Below are 14,911 nucleotides of genomic sequence, written 5' to 3'. Positions count from 1 at the left end.
ATAAGGTGAATTCAGTTGGTCGCAATTGAATTTGAGGCATATTTCGAGTTGAATTAGCCATTAAAAGAAGAAAATAATCCTCTTTATAATACTAAAGAGGATTATTTTCCTGTGATATCAGCTAATTTACACCTCATCTCCCTGTTCGGCACCTTCTTGGAATGCTCATGGGCAACTTTTCCAACATGGCCTCAGCTTGTTTTTCAATCACCCACACTGAACAACGATTCTATAGAAAACAACAAACATTATGTCATTCTAAATTCTTGTGCTACCAAGGTCCACGAATACCTACCGTACAACCAAAATGCCAACCCCTTGAAAGGTACGGCCCAGGGGGAATTACCACAAGACAGAAGACTGCATTGCCATTACAAGGGAACAACAACATTATACTCTCTACTACTCCAGAATATCCTCACATCATAAATAAAACCACCAGTTCCCAAATACCGGTACATTTTATTTCCCGTTTTTCTAAAAAAAAGATGAAAATACAGATTCACTTTTGACGATAGTCATCTAACACTAACTTTCTAATACGGTACCCAAATGATGGCAACACAAGTATGAGGAGAGCTGATATGCCCAAGCTACATGTACAGGCACAAAGCATCAACTCCACAAAGGGAAGGAGAGAATATACATGTAGGTATACAACAAGGATAGCAATGGCGTAGGGAGCCAATATCGTCTGGTAATCATGTGATAAATTTTAGCAAATAGCAATGTTTAGAATGAGGGAATTAATTGTCATAAGGTGTTTGTCGTCGTTACCGTTCAACACAATACAGAACCCTTCATGGATTGGATGAAACTGACTTACGGTATATATATACATTGGAAATCCATTTTGAATTGGATTGCTAAATACCAGTAATAAAGCATCTCATTAATGTCTTAATCAAAGATTTTATTGAAAACATACTCAATCATATATCTATATTCCCCCTTTAATTCAATACTTGATTCCCCATAACAAAACAATGGCATTCAGCACTTTACAAGCAGGTCTGATAAAAGAAATGGCACAGTTGTATTTTTTAGTGCAGAGCCCAGCACTTCAGCACATGTTTACTTTTGAACGAAATACACTTTAAGAGAGAACGAAACAAAGATAAAACATCCGACAAAAACATCATTTTAAATCAAACCATACTAACTTAGAGCAGGAGCTGCTGAAATTATACAAAGAATGGACAGAATATTGCATACATGTACAGTACATCATGTGCAGTGTAATCATGTAGATCATACAGTAAAGTGTCCTTACAGATCCAGGTGCAGTATGTCTCCTGAACCTTATATTTCAGAAGATTTACACTGCTTTTGACTTCCCATCACCCTTTTGGACTGCCAGGATCCGTGCTCGATAACGAATATCTCATAAAAAAACACATTATTTTTTCCGACGGACATGATTATAACAGTAGGTGTTTAATAAGTGTCACACACAATTTTCTAAAACACTAACAGTAACAACACTCTACCTGATTTTTTAAGTGCAGAAATCAACAGACGCAGCACTAGCTCAGCATTCCTATTAGATCAAGTCACAAGAACCTGATCACTTGCACCGAATTTTAAATTTTACACAAAGCTGCCTTACTTCAAGTTCATAACAACTGTACATTGCAGATCGGGCAGCATGGAGACAAATACACAAGTGTAAAACGAGTTGGTAAAAAAATAATTGGTTTTCTTTGCACGTTATACACTTATCTTGTGAAATTGTGAAAACCTTAGTGAACACCAATCTCTGCCAGAATACGTTATATCATTCAACTGTAATGTACATAAGTTTTTATGAAAGTACATTATGAATTTTTTTACAACAGCCCCATTCTCCAATGATATTCGCAACCTTTTTAAAATGATTTTCAACTGATAGGCATGATGGGTGTTTACAAGGTATTTTAATTTTTACAGTATTTTCAGGAAACATCATACTTGTCAAATCTGACGACTAAGTACCCGATGATATATTCACTACGACAAGGGGTGAGACTAGAGATTGTGTCATATACGGTAACTTTGGTGAGGACAATGCAAAATTTAGAAAAGTCATCGTCCTGTGAAGTTTCTAGATCTTGCCATTACTTGGCTCTCTCCACTGCTCTGCTAGTGTCATCTAACCTTTTCATTACATTACACAGAATTTTGGCTAAAATCACTTCGAAAACCATTGTGTAAACTTTGTGCATAGTCAAATCAGAATACATGTATCAAGTGATACCTGTGAAGCAAAATTGGAGAGCTAAATATTGCACCTTTGTCTTTTTTAGAGATTTTCATGAAGTTATCTTGAAAAGCAAATTGACCAGTCTCACCCTCCCCCTTGTCAGATAATACTCATACACAATTTTGTAAAGCTTAATCGAGAATATGCTCAAGAGTCCAGTCTACAGGTTCACGGCTGTAAACCTTCAAGGCCTTGTTCACCTGGGAGAAGCAGTGACAATTCTTGAATTTGGCGATGGAAAGGGGCGACGGGTGAGCCGCCTCGACGATGTAGTGCTTGCCAGGGTCGATGAGGTCTCTTTTCTTCTGTGCAAAGTTTCCAAGCAAGAGGAAGATGACATGGCGTGTGTTGTCGCTGATCGCTTTAATTGTTGCGTCAGTAAATTGCTGCCAACCAAACTTACTGTGCGAGTTAGGTTTGTGCGCCCTGAAGTTAGAGAAAAATATAGCATGACGAGTCAGTGTATCATGTCACCCATTCACCGTCTATGCCAATGCTTATTACTTCTGACCTCAGGACTTGCAATGCCTATTGACGTTCAACTCCCAACACATCATGTAACCAGAGAGAGAGATCTCTCAGGCATGTCAGGACTCCCAGCCCAATACTTGTAGGGATATGAATCATGGATACATTTACTTACTCAACAGTAAGTGAAGCATTCAAAAGAAACACGCCTTCTTCTGTCCAGGCTGTGAGACAACCATGTGGTGGCGTGTGGAAACCAACAATGTCCTCGTCATTTTCCAATTCCGTAAACATGTTCTTCAATGATGGTGGTAAGGGATGGATGCCATGCGGGACAGAGAAGGCGAGACCATGAGCTTGTCTGTCATCATGATATGGATCTTGGCCAAGTATGACAACCTTAATCTGCAAAGAAGTTATGATTCAGTTGAAAATATGCCACAAAAGTAAATGTCACAATTTTATACTATAGAACTCTGGAGAGATTTTAGATTACATTACATTACATTATAAAATTTGTGTGGGGCGCCTTTCCACCGAACAAATCGTGCTGAAGGCGCTGCCCCCTCAAGGAAGCACTTACTTCATTCAAAGGTGTCAAATTGTAGGCAGTGAATATGAGATTTCGTGGAGGGAAGATCTGTTTCCCAGCCGCATACTCAGCAGATAGCTTCTTCTCTAGCTCCTTGAAGTATGGCTTCTTGAATTCATCAGCAAGAGCATCTTTCCAGGTTTTCTCCGTCAGAAGAGAGAGAAGGTCAATGGGGGTGCAATCAGTTGGGCCGTCTCCTGCTGCTGCGACAGCTTTAACCTTAGGCTTTACTTTCTTTGCTTCAGACATTTTGGCCTTCTTGGGGGCAGGTTTCTTTTTTGGTGCCACTTTAGCTTTTTTGGCCACTGGCTCTGAATAAGTAAAATAAAAGAGTGGGGGTTTTTAGGTTTTACCAAGTATAGGTCTTTGTGCATGTGACTGCCATTTGAGTGCCAAAAACATTCTGAAAACAAACGTTGTTTCCATCAACACCGACATCATCGTGTCCAGCAGAATTTTTCATGTGTGCTGTGTGTGGTCAGTGACAGCGCGAGTGTCGAGTGGATCATTCCGATCAGTGTGTCCGTCGCAAATATCATGCAACCACGGACATAATCATGATAATAACTGGACCAATTCATGATCCGGCTCCCACGATCCTAGCAACAGTTCTATGGCATAACAGGTGTGTCTTCCACCCATCTGAGATTGAGAGTGCGTATATATATGCATGGCAGTGCATATCGGTGCATTAATAATGCATGCGAACACCCGCACATTTCAAAAACGGCAGCAAAACTTGCCCCAACAAAAACGTGAAATACTGCATGATAACAAGTGCGATCGTCAAAACAATCATACTTGACTTTTCTACTGCATCTTTTTTCACCGCTGATGCCAATCTTTTAGGTGCTCTCCGAGGTGGCATGGTGTTATTTCAAGTTTAATCGTCGAAATTTGCACATAAATTTACCGGAAGTACCAACTAACCGCCGCAATTTATGGGTCATATCCAATCCGCGTTAGCAGATCATGTGATCTTTGAGATTTCGCGGGTGTTTTGAAAAGGGTTTCTTCTTAAAGGGGGACTTTAGGTAGGAGCTGGGGGTGAAACTGGTGGTATTCATTTCATTAATATGTGCAGTTAGGGGCTTTAGCCTGAGGGGATGGGGATAGTGTTGACTTCGACCGTGTAATTTCATTTCCCGCGAAATCAGAAAGATCACATGACCTGCTAACCCGGATTGGATATAGCATGGACCCAATTTATGCGTAATTGCCTCATTTTCGGAATCCATTGCGCAGCCCCGACAGGAAGTTCATCTGTTATTCTGCACTTGTTTCTGAAATTTTACCTGAAATAATTCCAAATTTCACCGATTTACACGACAACAATATTGGTGAGACATTGTTCAATCGATTCAATGATTACTCACCTTTCGTAACAATATTTCATATTTTGTATTCATTGTCCTAATTTTGTTGGTGCAGTGATTTTTGTTGGTGTGTTTTAGGTTTACTGAAAGGAGAAAGACAGTGCTGTTCAGAAGAAATATACACAGACCGCAACTGCATTTGACGTGTTGAATCATATTGCATCGTTTATCTTGACCGAAGTCCTTTTATTAAGTGGTTCACTGCATTTCACTGCTGCTGAGGTGAAGAATGGCATTCGATTCAAGCAGCTCATCTCGACCCCAAGCTCCCAGTCCCTATAGGCTTACACCCTTTCCTTCACTTCTTCTGCACGAGCAGCTCACAGGGACTGCAGCCTTTGTATCTTTCTTTCCTCAACTTAAGGTTGTGTGACTTGAGTACCGCTAGGCCTACCGATAATAGGAACGAGTTTACAATCCCCGTTCAGTGAAAGGAGTGATCCCAAGACCTGCTATAGGAGGATGCGTTTTTGGCGGCCGGCAGGATTTGTCATTGGTTTCTAAATGCATAGGCCTATCATTTTACTTTATTGATGAATCAGTCGGTACTCTGGTTTGGTTACACTAATAACTATTTCCAAAGCCTTCTTAATTGAGTGCAAATACTTTATGCCAAGAGGGGACCTAAGGTGCATTGCCAATTAGTGCAAGAGGCCTTGACCTCATAATGATAAAAGGCAGAGATTAAACAAGTGGAATGAGGTCATTCATGTCCATATCATGATGAAATGCAATGCTTGAAGGTCTAGTTCATCTTCAGCAGAAGGGACATTGCTGATAAGTGATTGTATTGTGTGCATGTATGTAGTGGTGTAAGTCAGACAGAGGCTTTTATAAAAGGCATGTCGAGATTTTGTTAAGACAGGAATAAAGTACCTGGCCCATTGTCCCGGAAAAATATTGGCCTGGTAAAGCCTGTTAGTCTTTAGGCAATCCCAGACCCAGTATCCCGAAAAATACCGTTTCCTCACCATACAGAGAGGGACTGCATGCATTGACACAGGGACATGTCTAGCATTTTCTAGGCATAATGACCTCCACCTTCAATTGGTGTCTGCTATACAATTACATCTCTTATTTATGTGTACTGTATAATAGAAGTGTTCAATCTGACATGATTAGGATGAAGATGTATGCTAGCAAAACAATTGAAAGGGTTAATTTGTTATGCAGCAAGTATGATTGAGATATCTTAGTTTCATTTAGGCTCCAGTCTGCATGCCTGAGTGCACTGACTAGTCTGCCAATTATAAAGTCTATTGATCATGCGACAGGGCAGATGCGTAGCGTACAAACTGCATCTCTAACCCCCGCCTAGTCTCATCACGGCAGGATCGATAGCATGTGAAAAAAATGATGAGCTGTGTCTGTGACCGTGATCGTACATCAGGCTGAATAGAATCCTATAGCATATAATCTGACTGTCATGATGGTGACATTAACTTTCAATTCCCCCTTTTACTCTGGTTTAACTCGCCAATAATTGATATGAATAAAGACTAGCAAATGCTTTTATCTAAAACTCCATGTACATTTACACTAGGCCTTTCTGTACAAAATTGAAGTAAAAGCATTTGCTAGTCTTTATTCATATCACCCAATGTCACAATTGTCATGGATGTTAATCTGACACTGTCATAGGATTCGTTCCTCATTTTGACGAGTGAATGACATCCTCTCCCAAGGCATTGTGCTGTAAATTTACTGCTAGCATTCGGAGTGATAACTGATATGGATAGCCAATGCCATATTGGAATGTTCAGACATTCCTCCTAGCTGACCACCAATCAATGGCCTCTCAATCATCATGTTCAGTCTGTTGATAACTGAATCAATGGATCATCTCAGACTCCTGTGTATAATGGTTGCCATGGAGATGAGAAATCAGGTAGCCAAGCCTTTCATGCCTGGAAGTTCTGCTGTTCATATTTTCAACACTGTATACACATGTTGCATGCTAGTTGCTGCTCCGCGGAGTCCGACCCAGCCTGAACATTATTGATGGTGCACACGTGAGCTAAATTCTACATGTTGTATGTATTGTCAGCCACTGAACATGTTGGTGAAGTGTTACAGGGCAATTGGCTGAATGATTGGAAATTGGCAACTCTCGTTCCGGGTCAAAAGAAGGCATAGATGACCTCAGAGGGAAACAGTGTTATTACATGGTCATCTTTTTAAAAAGCATTGGAGTTGACCAGATGTCATCAAATCTTTAGATGTGACACTGTCTACTTGTCATAAGTTGACCGGAAAACTATTAGCAGGGTACAGAGAAAGCTGATTGTTTTAAACGAAGCCAGTGTGTGCATTTTCTGATCATGTTAAAGTTGATGTAGACCCATCCTGAGTACTGGTACAGACTATTTTATGGCCATAATTTGACATTGTAACAATCTTCCAGGTCTCAGTGGTGGGATCCAGTAATTACTTATAGAGTGATTGATTACATGTAAGTGTGATGCACCAGTCATACCAGTGAGAAATAAATTTACAAAATGGCCTAGTCAATTACATGATATACTAGTTCATTGTACATCCACACTAGAACCGGGTTACCAAATGGGGGCAAATGTCAAGAGCTTGGAGACAAAACTGACAATGATATCAGCGGTCTTTTTTGCCTTCATAAATTTTCTGGCAGCGGTATTAGTCTGAAGGCGTAGCAAATTGAGAAACCTTGAGGCATAAATTTGTGTTTCGGGGACATAATGCAGCCCTGTTTGCATCCCTGTCATCTATGACTGTGAGCACATCATCTATCTCAGATGTCATCATGCATTCTGTCTGTATTGGCGTTAATCTGACTAGTTCTTAGACAGGTAATGAATACGCGTACATGTACATGAAAATCTGCACTGTCTGGCTGAGGTGTGATCAATACTTGGGCACCAGAGATCAGATGTACTCCAATGCAATATGTAATTGTAACACAAGTCTTGATGTTCAGTTAGCATGAAAGGCTTGTTTTGTTTCATCTTTTCAGACAGTTGAAAAATGTCAGGTCGCGTCGTCATCATTACGGGTGCCAATTCAGGTATCGGATACAAGACTGCAGAGTATCTGTGCGAGGCTGGAGACAATGTCTACCTCGCCTGCAGGAATGAGGAAAGGGGGAAGGCTGCTGTCGATAAGATCAAGGCAAAGAATCCTCAGGCCTTGGCCCACTACCTACCAGTAAGCACTTAACTGTTAGTTTCCTTCAAATTATAGTCACTTTACTGCCATGTTACTGCGGAGTTCAGACAAACATCCCCATGAACACAGACATGAAAAGAGCGCTGGCACACCGGGCAACACTATGCGGGTGTCAAATCATTGTACCGGTTGAGAGTCAAAATGTCGTTGTTTCTTCTCTTTTACTCAGCTTGACCTGTCAAATAAGGAATCTATCGAACAGTTTGTGGTGAAGTTCCATGAGGAAGGCAAGAAGATACAAGTCTTGATCAACAACGCAGCAGTGGCGCTGAGTATGAAGGACCCAAAACGACAACTGACAAACGAGGGCATGGAGCTCATGATGGGGACGAACTTCATTGGTGAGCTTTTTCTTCTATGTTTTGTTATCTCCCAACCACATCGCTCCTTTCTGTATCAAACATGTATATCCATTGGAAAGAGTACCAACGATGCCTAGATCTTTGACCTTCCGCTCACGAGATGGACGCCTTGACCGCTAGACTATACTTGGGATGTCTTCCTACCTTTTTCCTAGGTCACTTCTACTTGACCCACCTCTTGTTGGACGACCTGAAGAAAACTGGCGAAGAGACTGGCAACGTTCGTGTCCTGAATGTGACAACCGCTCTCCATGATGGAAGTCAATCCAAGGGCCGACGTAAGTATCTTTTTTCTTTAAAACTGTGTCAGACTTTCTAAGACTAAGGTCTGCTCAGTCTTGGGTTTCCACGCCAACTGTGTAATGTGCCCGATCCTATCGAGTCAACGAAAACTTCAAAACAGAAACCGAATGTTTAAAACAAACTTTGAAATCTTTATTGCAGAATTCAAAGATGTCGACATGGACGACTTGTTCCTTGTAAACAGTGGTGCCTACTGTGGTGGCCAGGCTTACAAAAACTCAAAAGCAGCTCTTATAATGTTCACGTATGAATTAGCTAGACTTCTGGAAGGCACCGGTGTATCCGTGAATTGTGTTTGCCCCGGATTTGTTCCCAAGACGCAGCTCTATCGTCAGAATTCTGCACCAAAGAGGTTCTTCGATCGTTATGTGATGGGCGGGATGTTGAAGTTCCTGAACACCACAACCAGTGTGGATAAAGCGGCAAATATTATGTTCAACTTTGCTGATGACGAGAAGTATAAAGGTGGGTAGTTTACATTCATTCCAACCTTGCTACAACTCAACATTACACACATTGATGTCCTGCACCCAATACTATCTAGAATGATGAATAAAACTTCTTAATTTCTTACCTTTTCCAGGTGTGACCGGTAAATACTACTGTGACAACAGAGAGGCCGACTCGTCTGCTGAGACCAAAGATGAGGAGAAACAGAAGAAGCTATGGCAGCTGGCTGGTACGTGTTGGCATGGTGGTGATGATCGGCCACACATGTTGGCCACCTCCGTTCCTCGGCAGAGGCCTGTAACAATGACAGCCATTGTAAAGCACTTCGTGACTGGTCATTGAAAGCAGGAAAATTGCCATGTTGATCAACAGGAAACATCAGAACACACTGTTGATAATTCCTTTTTCTCCGCAGGTGGCTATTTGAAAATTGAAGGCTACGAACCTCTGGAGATCCCCGAGCCACCACCAGAGCCGGAACCAGTCCCAGAGAAGAAGGAGGAGGAGAAGCCTGCTGAGTCGAAGGAGGGGGATGGAGAGAAGAAGGAAGAAGATGGAAAGGAAGAGAAGAAAGACGAAGAGAAGAAAGATGAGACGGAAAAGACGGAAGAGAAGGAACCTGAGGATAAAGAAGAGAAGAAAGAATAGAAGGCGTTACTAGGTTTAAGATCAGTTTAGTTTCGTACCAGTGTACTAAAAGTTCCTCTTCAAAGCTTTGACAAAGCAAAAAACATTGAAATTCGTAACCTACCAATGAATGGTCAATGACCGCAACGTTATTGTCTGTTCATTAGGCTGTTCTCATGCGACCTTTCAACACTTTTTAAAAACATTTACTGTTCATGAAACTCAATTTTTTATTGCTGACATTAGTGTGTCATCAATACTGACATTAGTGTGTCATTACTGTCATTAGTGTGCCATTACTGACATTAGTGTGTCATTATTGACATAATCTGTCATTAATTCTGACATTAGTGTGTCATTAATACCGAAATTACTGTCATTAGTGTGTCATTACTGTCATTAGTGTGTCATTACTGGCATTAATGTGTCATTAATTCTGACATTAATATGTCATTAATATCAAAATAAGTGTGTCGCTGTTTTCCTGATATGAATCAAGGTTATACATTGTATACATGTATGAATGTGCTTCATAGATGTAAAATATGATATATCGTTGTACTTCCTTCCTTGCACGAGTTGTAATATGTAGTGAGAGGGACATTTTTCACAACACTGCTGTGTCTTTCTTGATAACTTATTGCTTTGCTATTAGAAATGCAAGTTGGCGAGGGCCAGCACTTGAATAAAAAGCCACTAGTATCTTTCTGGATGACGTACTCGAATCTGCAAAACTATGCGCCATATTCATTACTTGCCAATACTTGAGGAAATGATACCTACATATAACAGGAGGTATTGGTCGTCTCGCCGAAACCAAATTGATTCCTCATGCATTTTACATTGAAAACAATGCTACTTGCTACCAAACGTTGAACGAAAAGTTTGTGTAAACTTGCACTCTGTCCACTTTAATTCTGGATGCTGTCCTCGACATAGAATGAATCCACTCGTAATGTAGGACAAGATGATTACATGCAAACGAAATTAGTGCCGATTTCGAATAATTGAACCCAAAATAGATAGTTGACAGACTAGACTAATTTGGCAATTTGGTGTCATTGCGGGCCTAATCTTAATTGAATATTTCTGATAATGCAAGGCGAAATTGTTGAATTACAGTGGGATTTTTTGCTGTTCAAAGTGCAGGAGGGAAGGCTTTGATTAACAGATTCCTTTTCTTAGGTTGTCTTGTTAAAAAAGTGTATGCAGAGTAAATAAATTTGTTACCTAAGGGCATTAGTGCAATCATGAAGCTTGATGAACTAAAAGGATCACACCAAATGGTAAGTAATGCCTACATGACATTGTATCCTAATTTAGATCGTTGACCATTTAAGAAGCTGCAATTTGGATCATTATGTAGATGAGGTCACATTAGGCTCGAAATTCTGTGTGACATGGGAACAGGGGTTGTGATAAGAACTGCCCCTAGCCTATAAATCAGCCATTGCCTCTGTCATGTTACAATCACTGCATTCCATTCCCTCAGGCTGGAATTTTGGACTCTTGATTGGTCATTGGCCAATAAGAAGCCTTGTACTTGCCATGGCCATGCTGTGTATGCTGAACAAGAGATCATACATGTCTTCTGATTGGCTGATACTGGGCTGAAATCCTGCTTGTGGAAGGTGATGAATCAAGCCAAACTAGGCCTGGGTATTTCTCTTCTCTGAACAGAACTCTAGCACCCATGACATGAAAGTTAACCATAGTCCAATAGCATTATAATTAGGTACTTCGGGCAGAAGTTTTTGTGTACGATTCTGGCAGTTTTGATTTTTCACACAAAAAGAGTTGTGTTTTGTCACTGTGTGTGTAACATAAAGTGTTGCAAAATTTGCGAGAGGACCATTCCTTGAAATGCAATATTGATGTTGTATACTGCTTGCAAAGCGGCTAGATGCTTCCAGTTCCAGTCATTCAAATACCATTCTATTTAATGTCGATCGTGTTAAAGTTCAACAAGATTTTCAAAGGTTATTTAAAGACCTACAAGTTATTCCAAGTTTCAAATGTACTATTATATCGGTGTTATCAAGAATAACTAAAGACTAATTGTTTTTTATTCTTGGTGTTATGGATGTATTTTCTGAATATTGTTTATATTTCCTAGAATTGTTAATTCATGTAATACTTTTCTATGCTTACGTGTACATGTATGTACACCAATACTTGAAGATTATATACACGGTACTGTATGTGAATGTACATGTATCAATATGCCATGTCATGTCTGTGTCGTGTTACCTTGTATTCATAATTCTATGTGTTCTTGGCCAGTGTTTCTTATAAGTGTTGATACAACGTGCAAAGATAAATTCACATGCCACTGTTGACTGCAATCTTTCTTGGAGATTCTAAGGATAATTTTGCCTTTTTGTGCCATAGGTTTTTCACATTATTGATTTTTTGAACTTTTTTCTACATTATTTTGTTCTTATGAAAACAAAAATCAAAATTATGTACAGTCTGGCTCACATTGTAATCATCATGATCATGCTGACAACAACATTTGCGTAAACCTTGTGAAAACCACATTGAAAATGGTTGAATAGTTAAGAAGATATCACAAGTTGCAGGTGTGGATATTAATATGAGCTAGACTGTACACGTATGATCATCATCCTGGGCCAAGTAAGTAAACTTTGTTGGATGCACCTGCTCACCTGACAAGCGTGGTTTTGTTATATTGCATGATTGTTTGTTATCTGAATGAGGCCAAAGCATTACAGCCAGTCCCAGCTATGTCATGTGACATGTCATGACATCATTCACATTCTATTTGTCAGTAATCTGGGACAGGCTTTGTGTTGTTCTCATTACATGCCATGTATGCCATTTAGTATTGTTTACACACTCTATTGTACTGCATTTATTCTTTGTCTATTTTATATAACTAGCCAAATTTGTAAACAGCTTTTATCATGTATTTTTAATAGAACTGATGTGCTTTTTGTACCAATGTATTTTAGTCGCTTTACGAAAGTAATTTTGTGTCACAACTCTTATTTTTACTCACATTGCCATTGATGACTTCTGCTGTTTTATTGAAATGTGCTAAAAGTATTGCTGTGCCATCCTATGACTTGTTAGTGGTAATTTCACTTGAAATATTTGAAATTCCTCACACGTACATGTGTAGGTCTGATTCTGATAGTAAAGAAATATGTTGTCTAAATCGTATTTCAGTCTTAGCTTTTGATGCCTCAAAGGTTTTTGTATAATAGTGTGACGATGACATGTTTGCTCAGTTTTGTGTGCATGTTTGTTGAGTTAGACTGCCTTCCACGTTATCCTTTTTGAGTAGTTCACTGATTTTACCAATGTCCACCAAAAGTTTTTTGTGGGAAAGTTCTCTCCTTGACATCATTACGAATGTTGTTGAACCGTTGATGATTTCGTATGCTTTGTTATTAATGCTATGTAATCAATTCATGTAATTTATTGATTGATTGCTGTACTGTGTTACATTTGCTTTGAATGGGAGATGTTTAATACCTACATGTTGATTTGTATATGGAATATATAATGCATTGTATTGTTATACTTATGGGCCATCCATACACATCAGTGTGGGAAGTGAAGGGCGAGGAGGAGCAGTTTGAAGATCTTCTGGTGGCCCATTATATTATCATTATTAAAGTTCATTGGTGTTTAGGCCTAGATGACGAACGTATGATTTTACTGGGCAAATTTCACCCTTTGAATGCCACTCTAGTTTGAGCAGGTAACCTCCCTAGTAGGGACACCCAAAATACTGACAGATGCTGACCTTATTGAGGAGGTATCCGGATACAGAGATTAGATTGTATTGAAAAACCCATTGGGACCAAAACCCCTGCCTCTTGTAGAGAAGGTGTACCACTGACGGAGCCGGAGGTGTCTGCTATGAGGTCTACTGCAATGTTCATTTTCTTGAAACAAATTGGACTGACTTTTGGCATTATTTATCAAACCAAAGTCCTAGGGTGGCAAACTAATGGTCAAATATGCCAAATTAGTGCTTCTGTAGTCTTTTAGCCATAGCATGGATCTTGATCCTTCAAAGAGTGCATGTTATTTTTTAGATTGCTGATATATTTAATCTTGCACAATTTGTACCGCATTTACCATTATTGCATGTTGTAATTGATACTGATGTTCATCGTATCCTGATTTCCTCAGGATGTGCATTTGAATCAATTCCTAAATTTCTTTCCTGGCGAAGTTTTTCCAAAAACAGTACTGAGGTTTTATCTGTGTATTTCTGTACATTCAATCACTACATGTTCATTCCTCTAAGTTAAAAACTTTGGACCAACTTTGAATTGATTAGTTTTGGTGATGAGGCTGACAGACTTTTACTTATTACTATGGGTACAACGTCTAGGCAATATTTGACTATGACCCCAGCAGTATCATATCAGACCTATCTTATCCAATTCGGTTTCATTTTGCAGCATATCTTGGATAAAGAAAATAAGGAACGAAATCAGCGCCTCTTGTGTCAAGATTGAGGAGATATCGCTGGTTGTCTTTCTGCCATCTAACGGTGCTCTTCAAAACTAATCAAATTACTCTGGAATGCCTTTCACTCTCCGTTTGTGATGAAATCGCGAGTGACATCTACCAAAGAAGATTGCCTTGTTACCCCATACCGAGGCTGTCGTAGTGGCGCAACGGAAACGTCGGCGCCTGTCCACCATGTTGACTGTGCGCAATGTAGACTTGTTGGTGCTGAAGGCTTTGCTATTAATGTTTGTACTGTAGACTCTTTGCTTTTATAAAAACATCTGAAGTCTTTGGTCGGTGGAATAAAAGTCCATGTTGTAGGAAATTTCATGTGTTTATGTTGATCAATGCCTTTTAGGGTTGCAAGCAGTCGCCTGTGGTTGTTGGTCTCTCAAATTACAGTCATTCAGCCGATCAGATTTCGACAAATACATGACGTCAGAAGTCTTAGAAACTTTAGAGCAGTTGGTAGAGCGCCCGTCAGAAATGGCAGAATACGATCCAAAGGTCGCGAGTTCGAATCCGGTTGTGGACAACATTTTTCTTTATATTTTATATTTATAATGCTTTTCTTTTCCCTTGTTATTTAGATTTGAGATATTTGAGATATTCTCTGGAGATGCCCACCACTGCACCCTGGTGGACGTCATAGGAGGAACTTACCGGGGTACTATCTCAATCCCCAACAAAAAGTCCCAGGGAGCGAAACGACTGGGGGCGAAACGGTCAGGAAACGAAACGACCGGATACAGTTCATCTACAGTAGAAGTTCTTACGTTTGATACATTGGTTTCCTGCT

The 14,911-nt window shown here is 39.9% G+C and overlaps 2 protein-coding genes across 3 annotated transcripts; one reads left to right on the top strand and one right to left on the bottom strand.

Moving 5' to 3' along the window:
* Positions 1 to 442: 442 nt before the first annotated feature.
* On the bottom strand, positions 443 to 4,244 carry LOC135500884 (uracil-DNA glycosylase-like). Its single transcript, XM_064792580.1, has 4 exons — positions 4,104 to 4,244; positions 3,294 to 3,613; positions 2,886 to 3,115; positions 443 to 2,668 (listed from the first exon to the last, which is right to left on the bottom strand). The coding sequence occupies exons 1-4, from the start codon at positions 4,168 to 4,170 to the stop codon at positions 2,374 to 2,376; spliced, it is 912 nt and encodes a 303-aa protein (XP_064648650.1). The 5' UTR covers positions 4,171 to 4,244; the 3' UTR covers positions 443 to 2,373.
* Positions 4,245 to 4,553: 309 nt separating this feature from the next.
* Positions 4,554 to 14,437, top strand: LOC135500126 (retinol dehydrogenase 13-like). 2 transcript variants are annotated; one of them, XM_064791372.1, is made up of 8 exons: positions 4,590 to 4,642; positions 7,083 to 7,130; positions 7,665 to 7,855; positions 8,046 to 8,217; positions 8,394 to 8,516; positions 8,683 to 9,006; positions 9,125 to 9,220; positions 9,407 to 14,437. In XM_064791372.1, the coding sequence occupies exons 3-8, from the start codon at positions 7,676 to 7,678 to the stop codon at positions 9,637 to 9,639; spliced, it is 1,128 nt and encodes a 375-aa protein (XP_064647442.1). In that variant the 5' UTR covers positions 4,590 to 4,642; positions 7,083 to 7,130; positions 7,665 to 7,675; the 3' UTR covers positions 9,640 to 14,437. The 2 variants fall into 2 exon arrangements, with proteins under 2 accessions (XP_064647441.1, XP_064647442.1); XM_064791371.1 differs by lacking the exon at positions 7,083 to 7,130 and having other exon boundaries at positions 4,554 to 4,642.
* The last annotated feature ends 474 nt before the right edge of the window (positions 14,438 to 14,911 follow it).

This window comes from Lineus longissimus, chromosome 16 (genome assembly GCF_910592395.1).
Source record: "Lineus longissimus chromosome 16, tnLinLong1.2, whole genome shotgun sequence".
NCBI lineage: Eukaryota > Metazoa > Nemertea > Pilidiophora > Heteronemertea > Lineidae > Lineus > Lineus longissimus.
The sequence above is the reverse complement of the archived record's forward strand: the minus strand, read 5'-3'. Positions and strand labels throughout refer to the sequence as shown.

Excerpts from the sequence above, each read along its gene's own strand:
- LOC135500884 (XM_064792580.1), bottom strand. The coding sequence starts at position 4,170 with ATGCCACCTCGGAGAGCACCTAAAAGATTGGCATCAGCGGTGAAAAAA. Across the intron at positions 3,614-4,103 it reads AGATGCAGTAGAAAAGTCAA|AGCCAGTGGCCAAAAAAGCT; the intron begins GTATGATTGTTT and ends TTACTTATTCAG. Across the intron at positions 2,669-2,885 it reads AATGCTTCACTTACTGTTGA|GGCGCACAAACCTAACTCGC; the intron begins GTAAGTAAATGT and ends CTCTAACTTCAG.
- LOC135500126 (XM_064791371.1), top strand. The coding sequence starts at position 7,676 with ATGTCAGGTCGCGTCGTCATCATTACGGGTGCCAATTCAGGTATCGGA. Across the intron at positions 7,856-8,045 it reads CCTTGGCCCACTACCTACCA|CTTGACCTGTCAAATAAGGA; the intron begins GTAAGCACTTAA and ends TCTTTTACTCAG. Across the intron at positions 8,218-8,393 it reads GATGGGGACGAACTTCATTG|GTCACTTCTACTTGACCCAC; the intron begins GTGAGCTTTTTC and ends CCTTTTTCCTAG.